General features: G+C 47.6%; 1 protein-coding gene across 8 annotated transcripts in view; it reads right to left on the minus strand.

Moving 5' to 3' along the window:
- TANC2 (tetratricopeptide repeat, ankyrin repeat and coiled-coil containing 2) overlaps window positions 1-25,408 on the minus strand; it is a 247,545-nt gene that overhangs the window by 90,493 nt on the left and 131,644 nt on the right. For all 8 annotated transcript variants that reach the window (XM_056362303.1, XM_056362299.1, XM_056362297.1 and 5 more), the window contains 2 exons: window positions 17,049-17,197; window positions 9,980-10,166 (listed from right to left, as the gene is read on the minus strand). In XM_056362303.1, coding sequence (XP_056218278.1) covers window positions 9,980-10,166; window positions 17,049-17,197 — 336 coding nt within the window. The remainder of the gene's footprint in view (window positions 1-9,979; window positions 10,167-17,048; window positions 17,198-25,408) is intronic.

Raw genomic sequence — 25,408 nt, forward strand, 5'->3', positions numbered from 1 at the left:
GGGAGCATCAGAACGTCAGCTTGTGCCAAAAACGGGCTCTCTTTAGATCGAACACCTAAACCACAAAAGTATTCTGTGCTCATCCTTCAAGGTCTCCCAGCTCTCTAACCGGTAGCCATGGCTCTGGCGAGCCCAGGTGACAGCCTGCAGGCAGGAGGTCCTGAGTCCCCGCAGCCCCCCCGGTGACATCCTTCAAACTGCCCCACCGCCAATGGACCCAGCCGGACCCACACGCCACAGACTCGACGTCTGAGGGTTTTGCCGCTGGTAGCATCTCAGCTGGCTCGGGGGGCTGCACAGTGAGGGGTGTCACAGCCTCGGGAGGAGACCCCCGTCCCCATGGGGGCTCCCAGCATCCCTGCCACTGGCAAGTGGCAAACAACAACGGAACTGCCATGCTGATGGGGATAAAAGAATTAATGCTTCCTTAATGCAAGGTTTAAAAAAGAAACGAACGGGCCTTCAGACATTGCCAGAAAGTTTCTTATGGGTCCCACGGATTTCACTTGCAATGAGGGCGGCAAGGCGCCGGCACAGGGTGCCCCATCCCTGGCGTGTCCCAGGCCAGGCTGGATGGGGGCTGAGAGCGACCTGGGCTGCTAGGAGGTGTCCCAACCCGTGGCAGCGGGCTGGACTAGATGATCTTTAAAGGTTCCTTCCAACCCTAATCATTCTAATAACTTGAAGATTCTAAAACTCAAGGATTCCTGATCAACCAAAAGCTCAAAAAAAAAAAAAAGGCAACCTCGTACAAGACAGCATGTTCTACATTTTGGAAAGATAAACTGATGACCTCAAATCCATCAAAGAACAGGAATTTCTGCCTTAAGCCATCTGCTGAGAGGCAGATCTTGCAACCCCGAGTCTCTAACAGCCGATACCCTGCGCATCAGGTTAGTGATGGGACACGCTGGGCCGGGGGCGACAGGGCAGGAGCCACCGGGATGCGAGAGGGGCTGCAGAGGCCATCGGGGAACACGTGTCTCTACCTGAGGCTCTCTCCAGCCAGAAAGCATGACCCTGGAGAAAAAACCAGAACCCTGCAGTGCCGGGCCCTGCTGCACCAGGCTCCCACAGACCGCGGCGTGTGCCGGGGTAGGAGCCCTCGCCGAGGCACCGAGGGGGTTATTGCAGGGACGGAGCGAGACGGGGCAGCGGCGCCAGCCACACACAGAGCACGCAAAGCCCAGTGCAGAGGCATCTGGGGGCCTCCACAGCACCAAAGTAGTGCCACCTGTATATACAGATGTGGGGGGGATATATATTTATTTTTAAATATAGATATATGTACCTCCAGTCTCTGCTGGCACGCAGTCTCACACTATTTAAAATGAACATGGAATTTGAGGCACCTAAAGCATCCGAGTGCTAAAACACATTCATGAACAGGAACATGGCAAGACCCTCTGAGGATGCAGGCAGCCCCTTTGCAGCTTTCTCCGAGGATTTGCCGTATCCCTGTCCACCAGCTTTCAACACCTCCACCTGCCCCAGCTCCGAGCAGCCCAGCCTGGGAGCCCTTGAAGACACGTGGCCGTTGACACCAGAAGAGGACACGCTCCAGAGACGCTGGAGTCCTTTTCCAAGCCTACCTGGCCTTCAGACTTCCAGATTTACGCCCGCACGCTCCTTGGCAGAGGACTTGCCTGTGTCAAGCTTTCATTTTCAAACTTGGCTCATTTCTCTCGGTGAAGCCTTTTGATTAGAACTTTTTGCAAATAACATGCTTTAAAATATCTTTTATTTCTTTGGGACAAAACCAGAACTGTATCAAGGCAGCAGTTCATCCAAGACAGCACCTTAGAAGCCACTGCAGACAGAGCGACGCTTCTGGGAGAGCTTCATCACGTATATACAGGATGGTAAATATTATTTCTTATTTAGTTGCAAGCTGGCCTATGTGCTGGAGCACGAGGCTTTCCACGACTTGTCTTGAGTCAAAACACACGAGGGGATTTTTACCACCCCATCCAGTTCTCCTTGAGGCAGAGATCTTAACACCCACCTTCACGTCCACCTTTCAGACGGCGCTGCAGGAGAAAGCGCTTTTCTCTAGCTACCCCTTCATGATGACCAACCGCTGTAACGTTAATTATACGTGAAGATTTATAACATCTGAAGTAGGAAAGAGGGGGTTTGTTGCTTTAAAGGAGTAACTGTGGCAAAGCTGCGAGCTTCATACGTTGCACTGAAGTTAGGCACTAAACCCCGATGCTCCCCCCTGCCTCCAGCCACACACCGAACCAGACCTGCCGTCCCGCAGCAGAGAACTCCTAGCTAACGCGTTGGCAAGGAGTAAAATCAATTTTTTACCCTAATCTACATAAGCCTTCATAAACTTGGCCACAGCAGGATACACCTAATTAGAGCTGTGCTGCCCCGGACTCTCCAGGGCGCCCGGCTGCTGAGCAGGATTTGGCCAGCAGAGCAGCCCCAGCCCCAGCCCCAGCCCTGCCTGTGCCCCCCCAACCCCGGCAGCACTTGGGGCTTTGGGGGGAGGCTAGGCACTTAGAGGGCTTTGTATTCTCTACCACACACCATCAGCCAGCGAGTTGGCTTCTCCATTCAAAAAAAAAAAAAAGGCCCCCAAAACCTTCAGTCTGCCCTGCTCGAGGTTGAGGTCCAAATCCACGCCGCTCTTGGTATGTTTAACTTCTCACAACACTGGCCTCAAATGGGGGGGTGGGCAGGGAAATCACCCGCTTAATTCATATCAACAATCCTGTAGAAAGGCAGAGATGAAACAGGTAAAACCATTTCTGTCGCAAGCCTCAAGGTATCTATAAATCACGGCACGCACACAAAAGGTCTTGAAACCTAATGAAAAATACCCCGACAGCAGCATCGTACTGACCCCGTGTTCGTTCTGTTCTAAAGCTGAATTCCCCGCTGCACCGGCTGACAGGCGGGATGACGAATGGCACAAACGCCCCGCAGGGCTCGTACCTGTGCGCTGCTTGGAGCAGGGACGCAAGGCCTGGGTAAAAAGCATTTCAGCAGAGCGAGGCGCTCCGCCGTCAGAGCACAACACCCTGGAACGCTGTGCCGGTGAGACAGAGCAGAGCAGCAAAGCTTTAGTTAATCAACTTCAGTTTATCACTTGCGGAAATAAAGTAATGAAGGTTTCCAAGCACAGTCTGCTATTACAGACATTATAGAAATCTGTTAAAAAGCTTCCAAATCTAAGACAGGTGCAGCAACCTTGATGGCGGATTTACCAAAGCATCATAAAACCCCGCCATGCTCCTAAGTGCTCTTACTTTAAACGTACCGCTCTGACAGAACCACACATGCACATCTGGGGTACCGCCTCTGCGACAGCGACGCACTGATGCTACGGACAAGGGCTGCACGCCCCTTGCCTGCCCACCCGACCCCGGCCGCCGTCCTTGCCCTCCACGCACCTCGCTGCACGCCTCCGTGCCCTGGTTCCAGGTGGGATAGGATGGGACAGGGCTCATTTTTCTCCCTAGCAGCTGGTATGGAGCTGCGTTTTGGGGTTAGGATGAGAATAACGTGCCGATGTTTACACTCGGTGTAAGCGCTGCTCAGCAGGGAGGACTCTGCAGGCTCCCCTGTCCCGCCAGCGAGGGGGCTGGGGGGCACAGGGGCTGGGGGGCACAGCCAGGACAGCTGACCTGGACCGGCTAAAGGGATATTCCGTACCATATGGCATCGTGCTCCCTATACAAATGGGGGGAAAGGTGTCCGGGGGCCGCAGCTGGGGAACAGGCTGGGCATCTGTCAGCTGGCAGTGGGCAACTGGATTTCCTTCCCATCACTTGTTTTTCTTGGGTTTTATTTTTGTCTTTTTTGTTATTTTCCCTTTCACTACAATTTACTATTATTAATATTTGACTTCGGTTATGAAACTGTTCTTATCTCAACCCACAAGTTTTCCCACTTTTACCCTTCGGATTGTCTCCCCCACCGTGCCGTGGGGAGCGAGCGGCTGTGCAGGGCTCAGCTGCTGCCAGGGGTGGAACCGTGACAGCCAGCTACAGGGAACCACTGGATTTTAACAGTGAGGCTGTTAAATTTTCAGAAGAAATGCACATACACATCCCTTCAACCCTTCACCAACTCCCATCGCCTTCTTGATTCAGTGCCTTCTCTGTACTCTCCATCTTTTACCACTTTGGATCCTTCTTTCTTTTTGCCTGTCTCATCAATATCAGTTCACCTTTTTTTTCCTTCTTTAGCATCAGCAAGGACAATTTTTCTTCTTTTTTTATGTCCACAACAGTCTTGAAACTGATTTTAAAATTCTCAGATTTAAACAAGAAAGCAGAAAGGAGGCATGTGTGGGGGTATGTGCACAAGGGGAGGGAAGTTATTTTATCCCTGGCATTCAACTTTTTGGGCAAGCTTGGATCCCTGTGCAGCTTTTCATAACCATGAAGATTAAAATCTTGCTGGTCTTAAAATAAAAGCTGAGAGTCCCATCTAATCTCACGCCATCAACAGCTATAACATTAAAGAAAAGTCACTTACCACAGTATCCAAAATAACACCGTGGGAGCTGACAACACTGAATTTTCCTCTAGCTGTCTTCTGATCTGTCTTTTCAGTTAATTCTTTCTTTCAAATTTTCATTTTTTTTTTTTTTTTTTTCCCATCTACCGGGCTGGACCATAAACTGCAGCAAATTTCACAGTTTGAGTATAACATCTGTTCCGGGCCACTTCCCTCAGCTTTAAACACTTTTCCTTCTCCTTACGTCTTTTCAGTAACACAACAAACACCTGTAGCTGACCCTTCATCCAGTATTTAAGGTCAGATTTTGGTGCCAAACCCAACCCTTGATGCCTCAGTGGCTTAACAGGGGGGAAGGCAGAACTCTGATTCATGACTTCATGGCTTCTCACCCCTGACACCAACCACGCCCCACGTGTGCACGCACACGTTCGCTTTCTGCTTAATTTGCCCTTTTAATGAAATGGAGAAGGAATTTAATCAGGATTCAGAGATGGTGTCCTTTTGCAATTCATTTGCTGGGACTCTGCGAGCCCACTAATCTTGCTCAAGAGCTGATGAGACGCTGATAAATAGCCCCCCTCCTCACCTCCTAAACCATCAGCCCCGTCACCTGCAATATGCAGATGCATCAGTGAACAAAAGCTCATTATTCATCAATATTAGACATTTTTCAGGGAGCTCCTCCTTTGGGGAATGAGTCCAAAAGGAAGCTGGCGAGAGGTAAAAAAAGATCTGTAATTCTTAGAAATCTCATTCATTATTAACAGAGCATTTCATAAGACTGATTCAAATGCTTTAGCTGTAAGATCACAAAAATATTTAACCTGAGTTAAATTTATCTTGATGTGCCTTTCGAGCTGCTCTTTGTTCCATTCTCAAAGCAGTTTAACTTGCAAACAAATCTATCTTGTTTTATTGTCAGCAGCATCTATTCTGCTTAGCACAAACTCCAGATTAATTTATTAACAAACCTATTTTTAACCCACAAACACACAAACCTGCAGAAAGCAGCAACTCGATAAAAGCTTGGGGGCCAGAGTGAAAAACACCAAAAAAAGAACATGAGAAAAGCTACATGCCAGAGACCTCCAGAAGGGAACGGGGGTCCTTTACATCTTGCTCTTCATTGTAAAATTGCACAAAATCTAAGTGAAGGCAACCGGCCCGCACAGTATTAGACCTGTCCGCATCACTGCGGTGCGGGGCAGGAGGGTTTACGCAGCTCACTGGCTGCCCTTTAAGCTGCTTTAGCATCACACCTATTTCCCTGCTCAAGACCATCCCCCTAACAATTAGGTGGGGAACACAGTGTAGATCATCACAGGACTCTACCTTCAGAAAAACCGTGGCCTCTTTTCATACCAGAGTAAATTACAGCACTTCCCCAGGAAGATTCACCATGGAAAAGAGCCCTTCAAAATTTTAGCACCCTTGGGAGGCTGCTGCTAAATGACATCAAGTGCTGCTTGTAAAGCTTACCCGAGTGCTTGTGGTGTTCATACTGGCAAGAAATGTTTTCTGTTTTATTTTGCAGGCTTGCTAGAATTGCTGGAGATTTTCTTCTGTTCTGCTGCATTCAAACAGCAAAACTTTACAGTCCACTTCTGCGGGGACGTGAAGTGCAAAGTTCCCCCGTAGCAGCACGTGATTCCTTGACCAGTTTTCTTTTCAGTAGCAGATTTTGAACATTAACAGTTGGCTGCTTCTACACAGCAAGAGCCAAAAACCCCTGGAAGCTATGCCGAGGTTAAAGGCAGGTCAGCATTTTCACCAGCCATTCTGTTCTACATGAAAAGGATTTAGTGGCTTCCAGGAGAAAGGGCTGACTTGCTCCTCTCTCTCCTCTTGGCTCACCTCCCCTCTCCTCCTCCCCCCTTCCCCATTTTGTTTCTTTTACAAATAAGGGTGCCTGAATTTGAAGATCTGGACCTTGTAACATTTTTTTTCTTGTGCTTTCAAAGTAGATTGAACTTCCCTCTACTGTAGAGGATCTAAAATTTCAAAATAAGTCTGGTTCTAACCCAAGTGATGCACTTCTCAACATTATCTGCAAGCGCCAAGCAGTCTCTGTGCCGTGCACGTTAGAAACAGGACACACTTGTTCTCTAATAATGGAAATTATATCAGAGGTGACATACAAATGGACAGGAAAAATTCCAAGAGGACAAGTCATCATGGAAAACCTGACTGGTTAAAAACTGGTACCCACATCCAAACTGGAACACCAAAACGGCCACTCCACACACCTTAGTGGCTAGTTACACTCTTCATGCAGGGAACTCGGAGTCTGAGCAGCCACACTCTGATTCAACTTTGACCAATTAATGCTGTGTCTAGCAATATAGACATGAAAATAAGCTTAATATGTACAAACCCCTTTTGTGCTAAGCGAAATCACATGGAGAGCCACAAGCATACGTAATGCTGTAGGATCAGCTTCCCACCTTGATTAATGGTTTTCTGCCCTTTGCCGATTCTCAAATATTTGACAAAGGGCACGCTAACCTTCTGGGACACGTGTTAAAGCCTCTGTATTTTTAAAATATGAAATTCGGTGGCTACTCCTGATCGCGAGATTTGGAGGTGATGCTCCTTGCAGCTCAGGCAGAGATCCAGAGATCTTCCCCGAACCAAAGCTTTTATCAGGGTGAATAAGATATATTTATTTATTTATAATAAATAAAATATATTTATTGGAACTGCCTATTAGAAAAATACACCTTCTGGGAGCTCATGAGCTAATAGCTTAAAGCAGTTATTTGGGAGGAGCGGGAGGGACCGTGACTCAGGAAACACAAAACACCTAGGGAAATGTTTACTCTTTTTCTACACACCAAACCACAAGTAGCTTTGACAGGGAAATCTCCAGCAGATTTACACTTTTGAGGTACCACGCAAAGCTGCTCAGACCAAAAGCCACGTCATCCCAGCCAACCTTGCAGGGAACAAACACGAGCAAGGGACATGCATCCAAGATCTGTATCTGATAATCAAGGAATGCAACCGAAAGGGAAACCTGATCCCTGACCCTCCAGAAACGAAGCAGCCGATCTGTTCCCAAGGGGAGCGCGAAGCGCAAGGTGGGTCTCGCTCCCTGCATGCGGACAATTTGTCCGCTCCGTTCTGCAGTGAAAATAATTCTAGGGAACCGCTGTCATGCAGAGAGCACCTTTCACCATCACCACACACCCGGTTCCCACCGCGGCCGGAGGGCAAGGACCAAACTGCGCATCCATCTCTCACCGGGAAACAGCCCCCCCGGCTCCAGCTGACCTCACGCTTGCAGAAGACAGCGGAGGTACAGAAAAACAGACTTCGTGGAAAACCTCCCAATTTTTTTTTTTCACTGCTGGAAAGGATGACGGGAGAAGACTGTTTTCCCCACAATTTGTTACAGCTGTTCAGCTTCTATCAAATGCCAGAGTAAGAAGGTGTTGAAAATGTTATTGTCAAAATAAAGGGGGAGAGAAACAAGGGGAGAAGGAGGCTCTTGTTTCCCATTGAGTGCAAACACCAGCAGAGAAAAGCCGTGAGAAGTCCTTCCCCTACTCCACACGAACATACTTTTACACGACTCTTCCATCTGGGATACATTAACATAGCCTTGGGATAAGACACCTTCTATTATTTCCCAAGTTTCCATGGGAAAATCTACGTTCCTGACAGAAGAACCTCGAAGAGAGAACCTTCCTGGGGTGACGGTGGTTGGGGTGAACATTCCAGACTTAAAAATTAATTACTATAGAGCTACTGAAAAAAGGGATAAGGCAGAAAGGCTGAGCAAAGAGACTCAATACTTTACCACATCAGGCATCGGGGTCACGCTGCTGCTTCTGTGAGTGCAGCAGAAAGGCTGCCCACAGCTCCTCGGGCTTCCACCTGGACAAGAAAGCCCCGAGGAAGCCCAAGTGCAGCCCCACAGCCCTGCTGTGCCGAGCCGATCGCCCCACGTGATGGCACTGCCTGCACCCACGGGTCTCATGGGCAAGAGCAGCTCGAAAAAGCAGAGCACGCGCTTTTTTACCGAGTCTGCTGCTCCGCTTCGGGCTTCATTCAGGTCTTAGAATGGAGGCAGGACCCGGCTGGAATTGAGCCTCCACTTCTACTGAGCGTGGCCCCCCCAGCCCACCCGGGCGGCAAGGGGCAGGCTGGATGGGGTGAAGCTCTGCCATGGGGCATCCTGAGCAGAGAACGACGGGTGTGTGATACTGCAAGGACTTCTCCCAGAATTCATTAACCTACTTCGGTCTGCGGCTCAGAATAGCTTACATATTTGCATTCGAAGATCACGCAGGCAGAAGTGCTACAAAGGTTGCTGTGGCACACAGGAGCTGAACCAAGCCCAGGTTTCTTGATCAGCCAAGGAAAATATTAATCACTAGTACAACTAACCTCCCTAAATTATCAACCTTCCTTTCTGGGTTTTTGTAAGCACTACTAAACCGTTGGCAAAGTAAAATCTTCTTAGCTGGAGAAACACTCACACGTGGCAAGGACAACTCAAGGGAGGACCATCCCGCCTGACGTTACACAGACATCGCTCTCCTCCTGTTGCACCTTTACGGCCACTGAACAGAAATTAATCAGTGCCTGTTATTTTCCCAAGATCCTTTACACTTGCAACCTACAGACCGCTTGAATGAAAAACCTGCTACAGCAGCTACAAAAATTCACTGAAATCTGCATTAATTTAACCCAGCTCCTGCCCAAGGCTGAGCTTAAGAGCAGCAGGTCACTTCTGAGGCACAGAGTCACCGGGAGGGTGGCAGTGACACTCACGGGGCACAGAAGGTAATCAATCAGTCTTTTACATTTATAATAATGCAATCCAACAGTATTTGAATTATGAACATGATGCCATCATCCATTCTCTTTCCTCTGACATCAGAGCAGTGGCTATGGACTAAATGACATTAAGGGAAGGAAAATGCTGAAAAATAGATGCCTCTGAAATTCCTGTATCTGGCACCGAGACCGTCCCATCTTCCTTACTGGGTGAAAAAAAAGCTGGCATCTCTCTTAAATTAGAAGGTTCTAAATACGAACCTCACACGGACAGCAGCTGAAGGAGAGGACACAGAACAAAAGAAAAACTTGGTAGAAAAAAGCCCCAATAACCCCGCTAGAGTTAAAGGAGGCATTGGGAAGAAAGATTGCAAGGAACAAAAAGGTAAAGTTGGGATACAAAAATAGGAGAAGAAAGATAAAACCCTTCCTCTTTCACCATTTAAACAAGTTCCAAAATTTTGCATCGATTAATTTTCTTATTAACTTCACGCATCCCAACTTGCACCGACTCTACACAGCTTTCCCTACGATGAGTGGCAGACGGAGGGGCACCATCCACCTCGGGTCACCACAGCATTAACTTGGATAATGCAAAACCATCGCGTTAATTAGCGAACACGCGTTGATTATCTTGAGTAACTTGTTCAGCCAGTGCCACCGATGACTGTGTGGGCGGGCAGCAGAGCGAGGGGGAGGAGGTGGCAGGACTCACCGATGATTCCGCTGTCCCTGCTCTCCAGCGTGGAGGTGGGGCTGGTGACGGCGCCGTAGGTGCAGTCCTTGGCCGTGACGCTGGTGCTGACGGGTGGCAGGGTGGAGCAGGGGCTGCTGGCCGGCGGCGAGGCCGTGCTGCTGGTCAGCGTGGAGCAGGGGCTGATGCGCTGCGTCACGGCCGAGCTCTGAAAAACGGCAAGAGGGAACACGTCACTCACCGCAGCCAGGCACGGGGCAGGGGGGAAAGTCTCATTATAGCTCATACTTGAGGATCTGCTCAGTACGGTGGAGTTAAAAAGCGCTTTACTGTTCACAATGCCCGCCGTGCCACCACGCACCTGGGAAAATGCAGACACTGCGCTCGTTTGCTGCTGTGTGCCTTACAGACTCCAGCTTCCATGTTCAATAGGCAACACAGAAAACAGAAATACAGTGGTATTTACTAAAAGCCTAATTCCTTCCTTTATTAGGAACTGCGATCATTTTGTTAGTGTTGAACTGGAAGTAAAAAAAAATATAAAAAAGCAAAAGCACAAATAAGCAAAAATCACGATACAGCATGTATCGCACATGCTTACATCACAGGTAAGCACACAGCGTGATCTCACCTCCACTTACAGCACGACCAGAAAACCCTACAAAGACCTCTGGGTCCCTTCTGCCTGCTCCCAAACCTCCGTGGAGCTGCAATTTTTATTTTGCTTTGTAAATGTTTCCTCCATTCAAGAAAAACAACAGTGCTTTTACATCCTTGCAAGGAGGAAGCTTGAAATCCCTCATCTAGATGTGAGGCAGCCCTTCCCCACCCAGGCATGGCTTCCCCACCAGATAAAAGTTAAAAAAAAAAAGAAAAAAAACCACCAGAAATGTAATAGGGGTTGCTCTCCAAAGGCAGAGCAAAAAAAAATTAAAAAAAAAAAAATGCAGCAGCACGAAAAATCTGGTGCTTTCAGCATTATTTTGGAAAGGCCCTGTAAGATATGGTGTGCAAAAATCCTGCAAGAGTTTATACATGTGATATATATGTGATATGCGCACGGAGATTAGTTTATTAAGAAAACAAAGCCCTGGAATTCAATTTGAGAGAAGCTGCGACACAAGACAGCGCCCTTGTTTTAACCACAGGCTGCTGGATACAGAAACTTCCCCGGCAAAAGGTTCTCCTCCCTGGAGGGAAGCCCCAGAGCATCTGCAGGGAGCCAGAACGGCTGCGCAGCACGGGGAGATGCTCGTCTTCCCCCAGCACAGCAACTCCGTCACCCTCAGGCTGGGCTGCAGAGCAGACACCTGGGAATCACCTTAAAACGGGCAGCTTCAGCGTCTGCCTCCCACAGAACGAAGCCCCGTGCCCCAGGGTGGGCACCCTGCCGGGGTGCGAGCACCCAGGAGCGGGCACCCTCGCCCTGGGCAGCCCAGCAGCCCACCTCCCTCCCGTAGATGGGGGTGCACAAAGAGAGCTCTTAAAAAAAATAATAAATGGGCTTTTGAGCATGTGATCATCCCTTAAATTCCTCTTTCAGGCCCCGCAGAGGGGAGGTGACCCCATCTCCCCCTTCTCAGGGGACGCTGCAGAACACTGTCCCCGTGCTCTCTTGCCGTAGTTAGCCTCTGCGGACAGCATCTTACTCACTGTTGTAAAATGATACTGGTCTCAAGAAAGGAACTGCAGAGGTTAATTCCCCATTTGGAATTTGCTTAAATGAGGTTTCTTTTATTCTGTGCGAATATTTCCCTAATGATTGTACAGATTTGTATTCCTCTTTCCATGTCATTTGAACCCAAGGTAACCACAGAGAGCACCATGCTTGCAAACTGCAGAGCGGGTTTGACATCTCTTTTTTTTCCCCCACCCCCCCTTCCGCACTATTTCATACTTGAAGCTGAAAAAATGCCTGGGACAGACTTTTGTGAGTAGAACATGTGAAAGATTTACTGATTTTTAAATTAGAAGGCAGATACCATGTGTAGCTACCAGGAAGCCATCTCATTTGTCCAAGGTATCCCCAATGGGGTTTGTAAAAATCCTTACTCAGAGTGTAAACACTCCAGCCCCGGCATGTGAGGCGAAATGGAGCATCCCTGCCTGCGGCGGGACGGGGTGGCACCGAGGCAGGCATCCCCCTCCCTTGCCCCATGCCTCTGCCTTCAGGCCAGCGCAGCTGCATCGATCTTAACTTAATTACAGAGTACCCTGAACATGGATTAGCACATCGACAAACTGGGGACGAAGCGCTAATGTGACAGCTCCACGGGCACGTTCATATATTACATGGAGAGACCGCAACGCGGTAGACAATGAACCGTGTGAGTATTTCCGTGATAATTGATGCTCTCCCTCCGGTACCCAGGCAAAACGCCCACCAGCGAAGGAGATGGCTGCCACCACATCGGCAGCTGAAGCACTCGGGAGAAGCAACCCAACGCCTTCCTCTCCCCATCCAATTTGCCGTGCCGCTAGTGGGTCACCGCTATTGTTATTTTCCATTCTTATACGTTCCAGGTACTTCGAAATACATCTCTTTTTTTTCCCCTGCAGCCTTCTAGGAATGGCAGGCAAGCTGACTGCTCTATAAATTCTGGGTCCCAGTATATTCTGGTTTCACACATTTGTTACATCACCTGTCAGACGCCCTCTCTCTCAACGAACCTTTTTCATCTTCTCATGCCACAATCTTTTCAGATGTCTGAATACCATACTGATTTTTGTAAATCTCTTTTTAAGTTTGCAGAATTATTCCTAAGTCATTAATTCTAGTGGCCAAATTTTAAACTACTTTTCTGTCAGTATTCAATGAAAATACCCCATGATTTCCCCCCCGCCCCCCCCCCCCTTAAAATTGCTGGGGTTTATTCTTCTTAATCTAACCTACCACGGGGCTCTTTTCAGATTGCTGCTATGTATCAAGCAGATGTTTTCACAGAGCTACCCACCACAGCGGAACTGTCTCTTCTGGTTTATCACAGCTGATCGGACTCCATCAGCACACCTGAGCTATTAAATCACCTTTTCCAATATTCATTTTCTTTAACTCGCTGACAGCACCATGAACTGCATCAAGTTTCAGATAACATAATTTCCAAGTTTGGACAAGGAAGGCCAAGGGCATCCTGGGCTGCTGGCGGGTGAAGGTGATGGATGCGTCTCCTCTACTGCGCTCCGGTGGGACCACACCTGGAGCGCTGCACCCAGGTCTGGCCTCCCCAGTACGGGGAGTACTGGTGGCAGGTGGGGATACCGGAGCGAGTCCGGCCATGGACTACAGAGACAACCGGAGCATCTGACACGGGTGATACAGGGATATTCAAATCCCGAGCGGAGACGGTCCTGAGCAACCTGCTGCGAGCTGGCCCCGCTCTGAGCGGGTGGGTGGGACTGGACGATCGCCAGAGGTGCCTGCCAACCTCATACTGCAGCATCTAAAAATTTAATCAGCTCCCACGTGGGATCTTTCAGCCTGTGAAGCATTATTACGAGCATAAATCTTCCAGGGTGAGGTTTTTCTGTGTCAGTTTCACCTGTGATTTTAAACAAATCTTTGCTGAAACTTACCCCAGTACTAACAAAATAACATCCGCTAACCTGAAAACACAGAAAAATTACACTTCAAAGCACATTAAAATGCAGTGCAAGAACAGTAGGCTCATCTTCCCTTCAGCTGATAACACTATTGTTTCATGAAAAGCCAAAAGTGATATACTCCTAAATTCTTTTTTATTTGTAGTGCTATCAATGCAGCCCCCTAAGAACAAGCTACTTGCAACTGGAAATTACTAAATAACACGGTATATCACTTGGCATTGATTGACATGTTTTATTTTTGTATTGATATAGAAAAATGTTCCTCTGTGCAAGTTTTAAATATAAATTTCCATTGACAGAACATTCTGTATTATTATTGCTGCTGTTTCATCTGTCACATTTTCGCTAAGCCTTGAAAAATTACACTGTTCTGTCACAGTCTCATTGTCCTTTGTGCTTCTCTGGCAGCCGGTGCAGTTAAAAAAATAGTTTCCCATAAAGTAGGAGAAAAAGGATTTATTCTTTAGCGTTTGCGATCTCTCATTAAGGAAGGCACGATTAAGGAAGAGACAGCACATAAACCACACAATTCCATAGCGATCTGGATTAGAGAATATATCCTTTGACTTATTCAAAATAAGGCAACCGAATGAGAATGCAACGTGCCGATTTACAGATTGGGGCAGTTTTACTGAAAACACCTCTACACCTTATCTCCACTTTAGCTCAAGCCCTGGTAAGATTGCAAATAATTATTTTCTCGCTTGAGAAGGCAAAGCATGGTTAGAATAACAAGCAGCAGCCGAGTCCCAGCTTTCGATACAAAGAACATTTTCTTCGCCCAGGCCATGGAAATTAACACATTTTAAACCTAGAAAATTGTTCTCCTTTTTAAATTCAAGTGCAAACTAGTAGTCAAAGTCTCAATCAGATTTTAATTAATTAATGATTAATGGAAGAATTAATCTTTGCAAATCCCACAGACATCTCACCGTGTGATTTCCAACAGTACTTTGGGTGGGGTAGCTGAAGAAATTCAATTTGGGAAGGTGAGCTGGATTTTCGGGACATGCGCTGCAATTCAGTGGCAGCTTTGGCTTGGCCAGGCTTCATGTCCTGAGACGGCCAGCGGTAAATGACAGGAGCCAGAGGAGGGCCACCAGGACTGTGGGATGGCTGGAGGAGAGGCTGATGGAAAGGGTTCCATCCACCTGGAGAAGAGACAGCTAAACCGCATGGAGGGACACCCGCAGCATCCCGCCGTCGGCAGGGGGATGCAGGAAAGGCACCCCCGTGCTCCTCTGAGGGGTGCAAAGGGAAAGGACATGACACTACGTCACTGGCTGTACCCGGGCCATGATGTGTTGGGCAGAAGGAAGAAGTCCTTCACAACCGGAGTCGCCAAGCCCCCGAAACGGGTTGCCCAGAGCCTGTCCGTCTCCATCCGTGGAGAGCATCAGAACTCACCTGGACCAGCCCTGAGCAAGGCGGTCCGGTTTGGACGCTAGCCCTGCCTCCAGCAGGCGGCTGGATGGGACCTCCAGAGTCATCTCCGACCTCCAGCACCCTGCGGTTCTAGGCAAGTGCTGACAGCGGGAGATGCTCACAAAGAAAGAAAAAAAAAATTAACTTGGTAATTGAGGAACCAGCCTCTCTTTATCTTCACCAGCACATGAATAGCATTCAAAGGCCCTGGAAAACTTTTTCATGCAAAAATTAGCAGACAGCCCAAGATATCAATCTATTTTAGAGGACAACTCTCTGCTGTTTCTTTTTAGATTTTTCTTTTATTTATTCTCCAAAGACATCATTGGATGGGATTTTAATTTTTGTCAAAAGGCAACAACAAAAGGAACCATTTATAGTAGAAAGCTCTGCTTGGCTTTGAAGTATTCAGCTCAAATAGGTGCCTGTTAAAAGTACATTTTCTAGCACAATGTATAGTAATGTACATTTCAAATCCACCACAACTTGCATAAAAAAAAAAAAAAAATCAATGAAAGCGTTGAAAGCTTAATGAATGTGTTAAAAAATTTACAAGAACACATTTCTTGGCTCTCAGGCACACTTTAGCCCATGCAGAAGATTCAAAACCTGCTGGTCCAGCCTGCAGCGGGGGCCGGACAGACGTGGGACGTGGTGGGAACCCAGCCTGAAGGTGCAGAGACCATCCTCACAGCGACCTTTGGGTGGGATGGGGCCTCCCAAGGCCATCTAGCCCACCCCCCCGCAATGAGGGGGGCATCTGTAACTAGCCCACCTGGCGCAGAGCCCCGTCCAGCCTGGCCATGCCTGTTCCCAGGGGTGGGCTTCCACCACCTCGCGGGGCAACCTCCGCCAGGGTCCCACCACACTCTGTCAAATTCTTCCTTGTGCCTGGCCTCAGTCTCCCCTCTTCCAGTTTAAAACCATCACCCCTCGCCCTACTGCAACAGGACCAAAAACATCTGTCCCCCTGTTTCGTGTAAGCCTCCACCAGGCACTGGGAGGGCTCTGAGGTCCCCCCTGGAGCCTTCCCCAGGCTGAACCCCCCCAGCTCCCAGCACCAGGCACTGGGAGGCTTTGAGGTCCCCCCACCTCTCCACCCCTCGGACCACTCTTGTGGCCCCTCTGGACCCACTCCAAGGGGTCCACCACTGTCTCCTGAGGACTCCTCTTGGCTGCCACTTTTCCCCGACCCTTTTTTAAGGAATTCAGGCCCTTAAGCCACAGCCCCTGAACCGTGCCCATGTCCAACACCGGTGCGACTGGTTGGAGTCGTGCCATTACTGTTTCAAGGAGACAGAACTGGAAGTGGGCTCCTGCTACATGGGCTATTAGACTACCCATATATCAATATTTAAAAAATAAAATAAAAAAGGAAAAAACCTGTCTCCTAGCTTCATTCCCATCTTACCAACACCACTAGGAACAGGTACACGGTCCAGGATCGAGGAAGAGGAAGAAACTCGGGCAGTTTCCACAAAATCTACATTGTAGCCCTGAGCTTTTTTGCTGTTTTGCTTTTCAGCCTGACACAGGGGATGCAACAAGCTCCACCACAATAAAGATTTTTATGATTTGCTTTCTGTATCTGTTTTCAAGCATGAAATCACCTTGTTCAGCAAACACAAGCGAAAACTGTGACTATCTGTAAAATCATACTATTACTACTTACCTCTCCTTCCTGGAGAACTGCGAGCCTTTATGTAATGTTGCTAAAGCACTTTTGAAATATTGCATAGAAGATGTCATGAAAGCACGGATTATTTTGGTCACTATAATCTGATTAGAAATGCTACCCACTCCTACAATGTTTGCAGAAACAGAAAAACAACAGAAGCTGCTTCACACGGCAGCAGCTGATCCCCAAAACGTGGACTGCCGCACTGTACTGATGAGTCACTGCTTACTGAGGAGATACAACCTTCTACCTCATAACAATTATTTCACCGTTATGAGACACTCAGCTGCCACATAATTAGCAAATATCCGCTCTCGCCCGTGGCTGCATGTGGGGCACAACCTGGGCAGTGGCTGCCGTACGAGCAGGATGGGGGGGTCGTACCTGGTTCTCGTCCTGCACCTCCATGCTGTACTGGGGCCCTGGCTGTACCTCCGTCACTTTCTCTCCCAGGAGGAAGCCCAGGCGAGTCATGAGTGTGTTTGCTGCCTCATCTACGGACGGAGGGGGTCCCAGCTCCTGCTCAGTGTCACCTAAACGGGAAGAAAAACAGATTCAGACTGGAATTGTTTACCTTGGCTACCGCTCTGTGATTTTACCAACAAAACACTGCTAACTTTCCACGCTGCGGCAATGGTATCTGGGTTTTCAGGTTAGTCAAGTCTGGTTTAATGTTATATGCTGGTCATTAATCTCAGGTTATGCATTGCTCCAGCCGTCAATACGTTTCTTCTAACATGAGCTGCCACCTCTCCTCTCATTGCTCCTTCTCGGCGCCTCCCAGGGCGGCAAGCACGGCCACCTGGCTCTCCCCACACCGAAGTACCACAGCCACCAGGGAAGAGGATTTCCCAGAGCAGCAACGGAGAAGGGGGAGCCTTCCCTCTCCTCCTGCATGCAAAAACTACTTCCAAGTCACCTGCAGAGAAACTGAGGCTCCATGTGCCATTTTGAAAGCACGCCATGAGATGCAGAGCAGCCACCCTGCGCCACCAAGCGCTTAACGGCACAGAACGGGACAGAAAACCCGTGAGCATCTTCCACCATCACCTGCTGGTCCCAACACGCTCACGGTTCCGTAGAAAGCACGGCTCTCCACACCCCAAACCTCCCTGTGCAGTACAGGCCAGGATACAAAGCAAAGCCCACCTGCCAATTCCCCATCAAGACTATAACACAGGTCAAAACCAACATTCCAGATAATTTTTCCTAAATTTTTTTCTGCTGCCTGTGGGATGAGCAGCACAGCCAAGCTTCCAGCTAGCAATGCACACCGGGACAGAGGCCAGGCACATATACAGACATATCTGTATCTTTCTAATTTTGTAATAAAAAAAAAATCCGATTTGCAGTATGACAAAGGTAAGTTGGGTTCTGAACGTCAAGTTCTTCCCTGCGGCATTAAAGCCTGAAGGTCAAGTTCTTTCCACGTCACGCTGAAGCAACACTATGTTTAGTGCAGTTGTAGGAAGGAGACTAATTAGGATTTGCAATGAGTTTACAGTTAATTATTCATTTGATAATGTACAATCTGGAAAAGAGCCCAGCTCCGTCCTGGCTGGGGGGTGCCCCAGCACTCACCCTAAAGCTACAGTGAAAAGATGTCACTTTAAATACTGCTGTTTGATAACTGTAACTGCAAACCACAAATCACAGAAACTGGGCTATGTACAAAACCTCAGCAAATTTCAGCCAGTTGCTTCCAGAAATTCCCCTTTAAACTCCTAATGTACATCTCGCGAATGCTTGGAGCGATTTTGCTGTGTCTCACCTGCACTAGTGCAAATTAAAAATCCGGGAGCATCTCACATGCAAGCACGCCTGCATTCACAAGCACCGCCAGCTCCAGGAGATGAGCATCTGGAGCAGTCCGTACACGGTGACTTCACTGTTATGAAAATGGATTATATCGTATGATAATAGAAGCTGCCTTTAAGTTATTGAATCCCTATTGTACAGCTTTAAACAACGCTGACGTGAATAGGATAGATTTAAGAGGGAGACAAATTTAGATGGATGGCCCAATTTTCTGATCTGCTGACCACCCACATTCAATCTGTGGGCATTTACTATCTCAGGGAGTCAAATCCAGCACAGATACCTTTATGTAAAATGAAAATTATAGAGACTTTTATTTCCAAGGTTATTTTTTTTCTTTTAAAAAGTAGACTTTTAGAATTTATCCTAGATACCTGTATCTAGGATATGGCTCCGTGCATAATTATCAGAAGCCTATTATGCATTCCCCATTCTGTTTTCAGAACACGATATTAATAATACCCAAACTGTGCCGACCCACCCACCCCAGCAGAGGGGGAGAGCCGGCCCCAGGCCCACGCTGCCCACCCCAGGGAGGGCGCAGGGCAGCGCTGGCTCCTTCGGCTCCGCTCAGCTCCGCTCCCAGCCAAACACAACAACTTGCTCCTTGGGGGCTGGATTTAGCCTCGTCCTTAAACCTCCCCCCTTCTATACCACCCCTAAAACACCTCCAAGGGGCACAAAGCTGATCTGCACTTGTAAAATAAAGAAAAATACGAGCTCATCCCTGTTACTGCATAAGAGCACAGAAGATGCTGAGGATAACAACCGCCTGATTCACCTGCGAGATGCTGCTCCCAGCACGAGGCATCGGGAGCTGCCAGGGAAGCAGCTGAGCTCCCTGAGCATCACGTTCCGTGTAGAACTATCAATTATTATAATGTGGCTTTCAAAGTACAGATAACTTTGAACTTAGGCAAAGCGCTACTGTACTGGATTATTCCCTCTTTTGGTTAGGTCTCTAAAAATAAGTGCAGTCATTTAACTGAGTGTCAAAGAAGAGACATAACAGCTCTGAGATGCCTGTGAATGGGTATTATGGAAAGAAGCTGTAACTTGCCTTTCAAGGTTGACAGTAAGACCTAATGCTCCCTTTTCTAAGTTCAATGAAAGGGCATAACTGTTTTTTTTTCCTCCCTTGCCATGCGTGCTATCCAGTTGATGCTGCAGCCAAACTTTACACACGCTTCAGCACACTCGGCTCCCCCAACCTCACGGGGGAAATGCGAGTGCACAGCCAGTAACAGAACCTGCCGGAGATATTTTAGGAATTCTGACACTATTGCTATAACAAACCACTGCAGCTCAAATGCACATACTACAGGCAACTCAAATCAGCAACCTCTAGTATATCAATAAACGCTAACAAACTGCCCAGCGATGCACACGCAAACCTGAAGCCAAGCGGTGGATTCCAGGGATCCCGACACGGCTCAGGATCTGCATCAGCTCGCACGCTCCTGCACCGACACTCGGCACTGTTAAAAGCTTATCAGAAAATTCTTAGTGCCAGGAATTTTAAACAAATATAAAAAAACCGCTTCGCTCTCCAACTCCTTGCATGCACACGAGGATTTCAAGGAGTTGTAGAGACCGTCTAACTTCACGTTCCCTCATGGTCAGCAGGATGGGTGTATCTGTACATAGAGAGACAAAAGGCACCCGGCGGGGAAGGGTCCTGGGGCACTGCAGGGACCAGCTAAACCAGCCATGGCACCGGCACTTCCATCCCAGCTGACATCCTTGGGCAGCCGGTCCAGTCGTTTGTGGCTTGTTTGGTTGTAAAGCAGAAGGTTCCTCACGCTGAGCCCGCTGCAGTGACATGGCCATGGGAGGGACAGGAGGGGCAGGAGGGACAGCAGGGATGCCAGCCCCAGTGCAGCATCCCCCAGCCTGGCTGGCACCGATGGGACCCTGGAGGGACCCCTGGCACATCACTGCCATCCCCAGCTTCAGCCAGAGTTGAAACTACTCCGGATTACGCCGTCTTTGCACACACTGCTGCGGTTACAGACCCCCACGTGATAAATGCCTTTTCTGAATCTTACCAAAAAACATTTCCAAAGAACTTAATAGAGAAACTTTTCCCCATTGGAATTTGTTGTGTTTAATTTCAAGGCAAAGTGCCGCAAACCCAGAGTCAGCATTTCAGGTACTGAAGTCAAAACTAAAAGAGATTTACTAGATGTTTGCCACTAGTCCAAGGACTTTCATCACAGATACAGCCCGCAGACTACAAATACATTGAAGTGAATTGCTTATTTCTAATAGCATAAATAAAAATCCATGGACAGCTCCAAGATAGATTAGTCTCAAAAGCTGTAGCCTGGTTGGAAGGAGAGGTAATTTGTCTAAGCAGCACAGGGATTTTTTTTTTTTTTTTTTTTTGAAGAAAAATGTAAGCAGCCAACCTCACTTTGCTCTGCAAAAACAAATGGACTTGAAAATAAGACATTCAGATTCTTCTGCAGTGAGCTATACATAAAATAAAGGTATCTTCGAAAAAGTGAAAGAGAAAGAATAATATTGGAAAGACTCCATGAAATATGCGATCGAATTTTAGGCAGTCACCAAAAAGCTACGGCGAAGGATACTCCTTTCTTCTAATCCTTAGTCTTCAGAAGAGACAGGTAACTGCAGCATTATATGTCAGAAATAAATAAAAAGCTCCTCCAGAGACATGAAGCAGGTTGTCCTTTCAGATTAAAACACTGCACGTGTTTAGGCTATCTGGCATTTTGATCTATCGGAGCAGAAGAATGCGGGAAACAGTCACGTCAGCGCCTGCAGCCTTAACGCCGCTGCACGCATGGAGCGATCCCGAGGTGGAACGGGCAGAAGGGAAAATCCGCAGGGCCAGAGCTCCCCGTCCCCCAGCACAGAGCCGGGGCAGAACGGGAATCCCAAACTGGCACCAGCTCCCGTACCTGTACCCAGCGCTCCCCGCGCGAGGGGCCCAGTCCTCACAGTAATGGGAAAAAATTCCAAGTGGGACTTAATTACTTTGAAAGCAGAAGCAAGGGAAAGAAGAAAACAAGAACATGTGATTCCTCCATCTCTAGCCCTTGAGAAGCGTGCTACTATTTCTTATTTATTTATTTATTTTGCTTCTGGATTGAATTATACTGGAACGGATGGCACAAGAGGATCGGATGGACGCGGGAGACAAGCAGAAGGTTAATTAGATCTGAGGTCTGGAAAGCTGGGAGGTCATCTCGCTAAGGAGAGCTTGTGTGCCAATGGCAGGGCAGCCGGGGGGACAGAGAAGCTTGTTGAGGCAGACGCTGAAGTGCTGGGCTGGGAGATCGATCGATCGATGGATCAGTCAACCGGGAGGAGGGGTGGGGAGTGGGGCAGAGCTGAGCAATAAGGTCACCAGGGCTCCGCGGGGGGTGCAGGGGATGCAGGAGACAGAGCATCTCTCTGCCACAAACCTGCCAGCGCTCTCCACCCACATCGCAGTGCAAGAACAATTTTCAAATATTACACCTAAGTAATTAGGAATAATAAATAATTAAACCCAACAATCCATTATTTAGAAGCTTCAAAAGGAGTGTAGATACCTAAGGCACACATGCAGAGCCTTTTTGATGATTATTATTGCTATTTAAAAAATAATCTAGCTCCCAGAGTTGCACCAGGTCGCAGCAGTGCACACCTCCCGCTTCCCAGCTACTTTTGCCATCCTTTGCAGTTAATGACAGTTATTTTTTTTACTGAACTGCAAAAATGCCGAATTAGAAACATTATAACCTGAGCTTGTCAAGCAATTTAATACCTCTAATCCTTCCTCCCTTCAAAAAATCCAACCCACTTTAAATATGTCAGGCGACCTCTGCAATTCACCCTGGAATTGACCTGATTTAGGCCCTTTAGGAGCAATTTTACGGATCCTGGCAGCTCTCTCGGATGCCTTACCTACAGTTACCCTCAGTATTTTTGAAGGGGTCAGCTCTGACACCTCCGTTAACGTCACATGCAGCAGGATGGAGTTCGTAAGTGCTCCTAAATGTTCATGGCATTTCCTTGAAAATCAAATATATCATTTTATAAGCACAGTTATTAGGTTTGCTCTTTTCAAGAAAGCATTCAAAATGTACAATGTTTTTGAACATTATCATTTCAAAAAAGCATTTCTGTTCCGTCTTTCAATTCCTATAATAAAATCTGCCACATTTCAGCTGCAATTGCTTACAAGCAAATGAAATTTCTTTATGATTCATTTTGCAATTCTGTGACTTGTTTGATAGCTACCATCGTCTGATCTTACAGATGAATGATGCAGGGTAGTGCCCCTGGGAGACAATAACAATGCGTCTTTACTCCAGAGAGTATTTTTGGTGTAATGGTTATACTTTTACTTCAAAAACATCTGAAATCTATTTCAGCAAGTGTCTCACAAGAAGAACTGGCTAACAGTTCACTTAGCGGCACCCATCACAGAATTTGCCTGGACATGAAAATGCTGTAGCTTAAAAATCAAAAACTCTTAAATGAGCAAAGAAAAAAAATAGAATTGTTATATGCCAAGAGCGAGCACCTATGGAACACCAGAAAAAAATACCATTTGTGAATTTGATCTTCAATTACATAACTGTAGAGTTTTATCTAACTACTTCCCTCTCTCCATGTGACCTGAATCTGTCCCATTATTATGTACATCTGCTTTAAATTATTCTGGATACACTTGAGCTGTTTTTGGAAAATGCCCTTGACCATTTCTGCACATCCTCCTAATCTCAGAATTAATGAGTATTTTTCATTCGTCTTGTTTACATCAAGAGGATATTTTTAAAAATTTCACCAATAAGGGACAAAGGCTACCCTCCCCCCACCCCATCAATTTAACAGCCAGTTTTTGTACTGCTGCTCTTCAGATCCTGAGTAGCTCTGCGAGAACAATGGAAAATGGTCCCACCAACTTAAATCCCACCACAGACAAGTGGGCAGGGTAAATATATTCCCCGTGTACGTTGCTAGGAAAGCCCCCCCGCCAGCCAAAACCCAGCGCTGAACCAGGAGGGCGTTCAGACTGCAGCTCTGCCCGCTGATCCTTTCTCTAAGAGGCTGCAAAAAAATCCCATCCTTAATTCTGCTAAGTCAGTCTCTTGCATGGGTTCCACAGGCATTTCCTTTAAGAAAAAATTCAAACAAAAGAAATTCTCCTCTGCACCGCACAGAAACTCTGCTTCCTCACCAGTCCTTCCACTGCCTTTGCTGGTGATGTCCTTTAATATTCCTTCAAGTAGATTGTCAGAAAGACAGTTATTTTTAATCAGAAACTATACTGAGCCAGAGATAGGCAGAAAATGTAATTTCAATGCTATCATAAAATCTAATTTAATGCATTTCATGTTCCAGATTTTTTAAAAAAAACCATCCCTCTGCATGCACATCTGGGGATGAATTTTCCTGGATTTCAGCTCCCATTTAAGCACCAAAGAAAAGGGAATGGGGAAATGAGAGGATATTCAGCACACTGATCACTGAACGTACATAAAAAAGAAAAAGGCCACAATTATCATAAATATGAGCCGGGGTATGTGGAGCATTTCCTAAGAGCGGGATTACACTTCGATCCCTGAAAAGGTTCCTGAGCTCTTTAACACGTCAAGGACAACGTGACCAAGGCAGCGTGTGCCCCCACTGATGGAAACCAGAGATGCCATTATTTCTTCCTTTACAGTTTTGGTATTTTATCTCTAAAACATCACCTGATGATAAACACGTGCCTGTGCTCCCGGCTATAAACATCCCGCCCTCGTCAACCACCGCCCCACAACAGCCTTGACTCTCCAGGAAAGCTGGTCGGTATTTTTTAGCTCTGGGGACTGACCTTTTGTTCCAGACGGGTTTGAGGATGGTATCTTACACTCTTATTGATGCAGAGGGGGTTTTAAAAAGTATGATTCACAATCAAATAAGAACAAATGCTCCTTTTCAAAGAGTATTTGTCTGCCAAAATCTGTGCAAAATACTTCAATAGTATTTCGCACATGTATTTTGCTGTATTAGGCGTGTCACATCGCATTCACCCAAACCACTTTTTTAATTTCAGCAACTGTTTTTCAAAACCTCTCACACTCCCTCCGCTTACCATTCTTCACACCATCAACCTGACACAAGCCTCACCCACGCACACACGTCGGGCAGCACAAGCCCTAAGGACCGGGCAGGAAGCAGCAGCAGCAGCAGCGCGCCCATCTCTGCTCGCAGGCAAAGCCCCCAGCGTTACCCTTGCAGTGGGGTACAAACGAGCTCAGGGTGCACACGCAGTTGGCTGGACAGCGGCACGACTTGAACAAACGCTCGGGAAAATTCCCTCCTCCCGGACCTGGCGGGATGATGCTAGCTGTGGTGGGAATGTCGCGAAGCTGGGGTGTCCAGCCGAGCCTCCCCAGGCACCGTCCCCCTGCTCTGCCCCGCACGTGGCCAAGCCAAGCAAAAGGAAAGCTGCAGGAAACCTTCAGAAATAGTTATCATAGGATCACTGAATGGTTTGGGTTGGAAGGGACCTTAAACACCATCTCGTTCCACCCCCCTGCCATGGGCAGGGACACCTCCCACTGGACCAGGTCACTCCAAGCCCCATCCAGCCTGGCCTGGGACACTTCCAGGGATGGGGCAGCCACAGCTCCTCTGGGCCAGCGCCTCAGCACCCTCACAGTGAATAATTTCTTCCCAATAGCTAATCTGTATCTGCCGTCTTTCAGTGTAAAGCCATTCCCCCTTGTCCTATCACTGCATACCCTTGTAAGAAGCCCCTCTCCAGCTTTCTTGTGGCCCCTGTTAGGTACTGGAAGGCTGCTGTAAGGTCTCCACAGAGCCTTTTCTTATATACACACACACACACGTGCACATATTTGTAGTATTTCCATTATTGTATAAGATCAGTTTAGGTTTTCATCCGCCAAGACCACAGTCAT

The sequence above is a fragment of the Falco biarmicus genome, chromosome 17 (assembly GCF_023638135.1).
Source record: "Falco biarmicus isolate bFalBia1 chromosome 17, bFalBia1.pri, whole genome shotgun sequence".
Taxonomy (NCBI): Eukaryota; Metazoa; Chordata; class Aves; order Falconiformes; family Falconidae; genus Falco; species Falco biarmicus.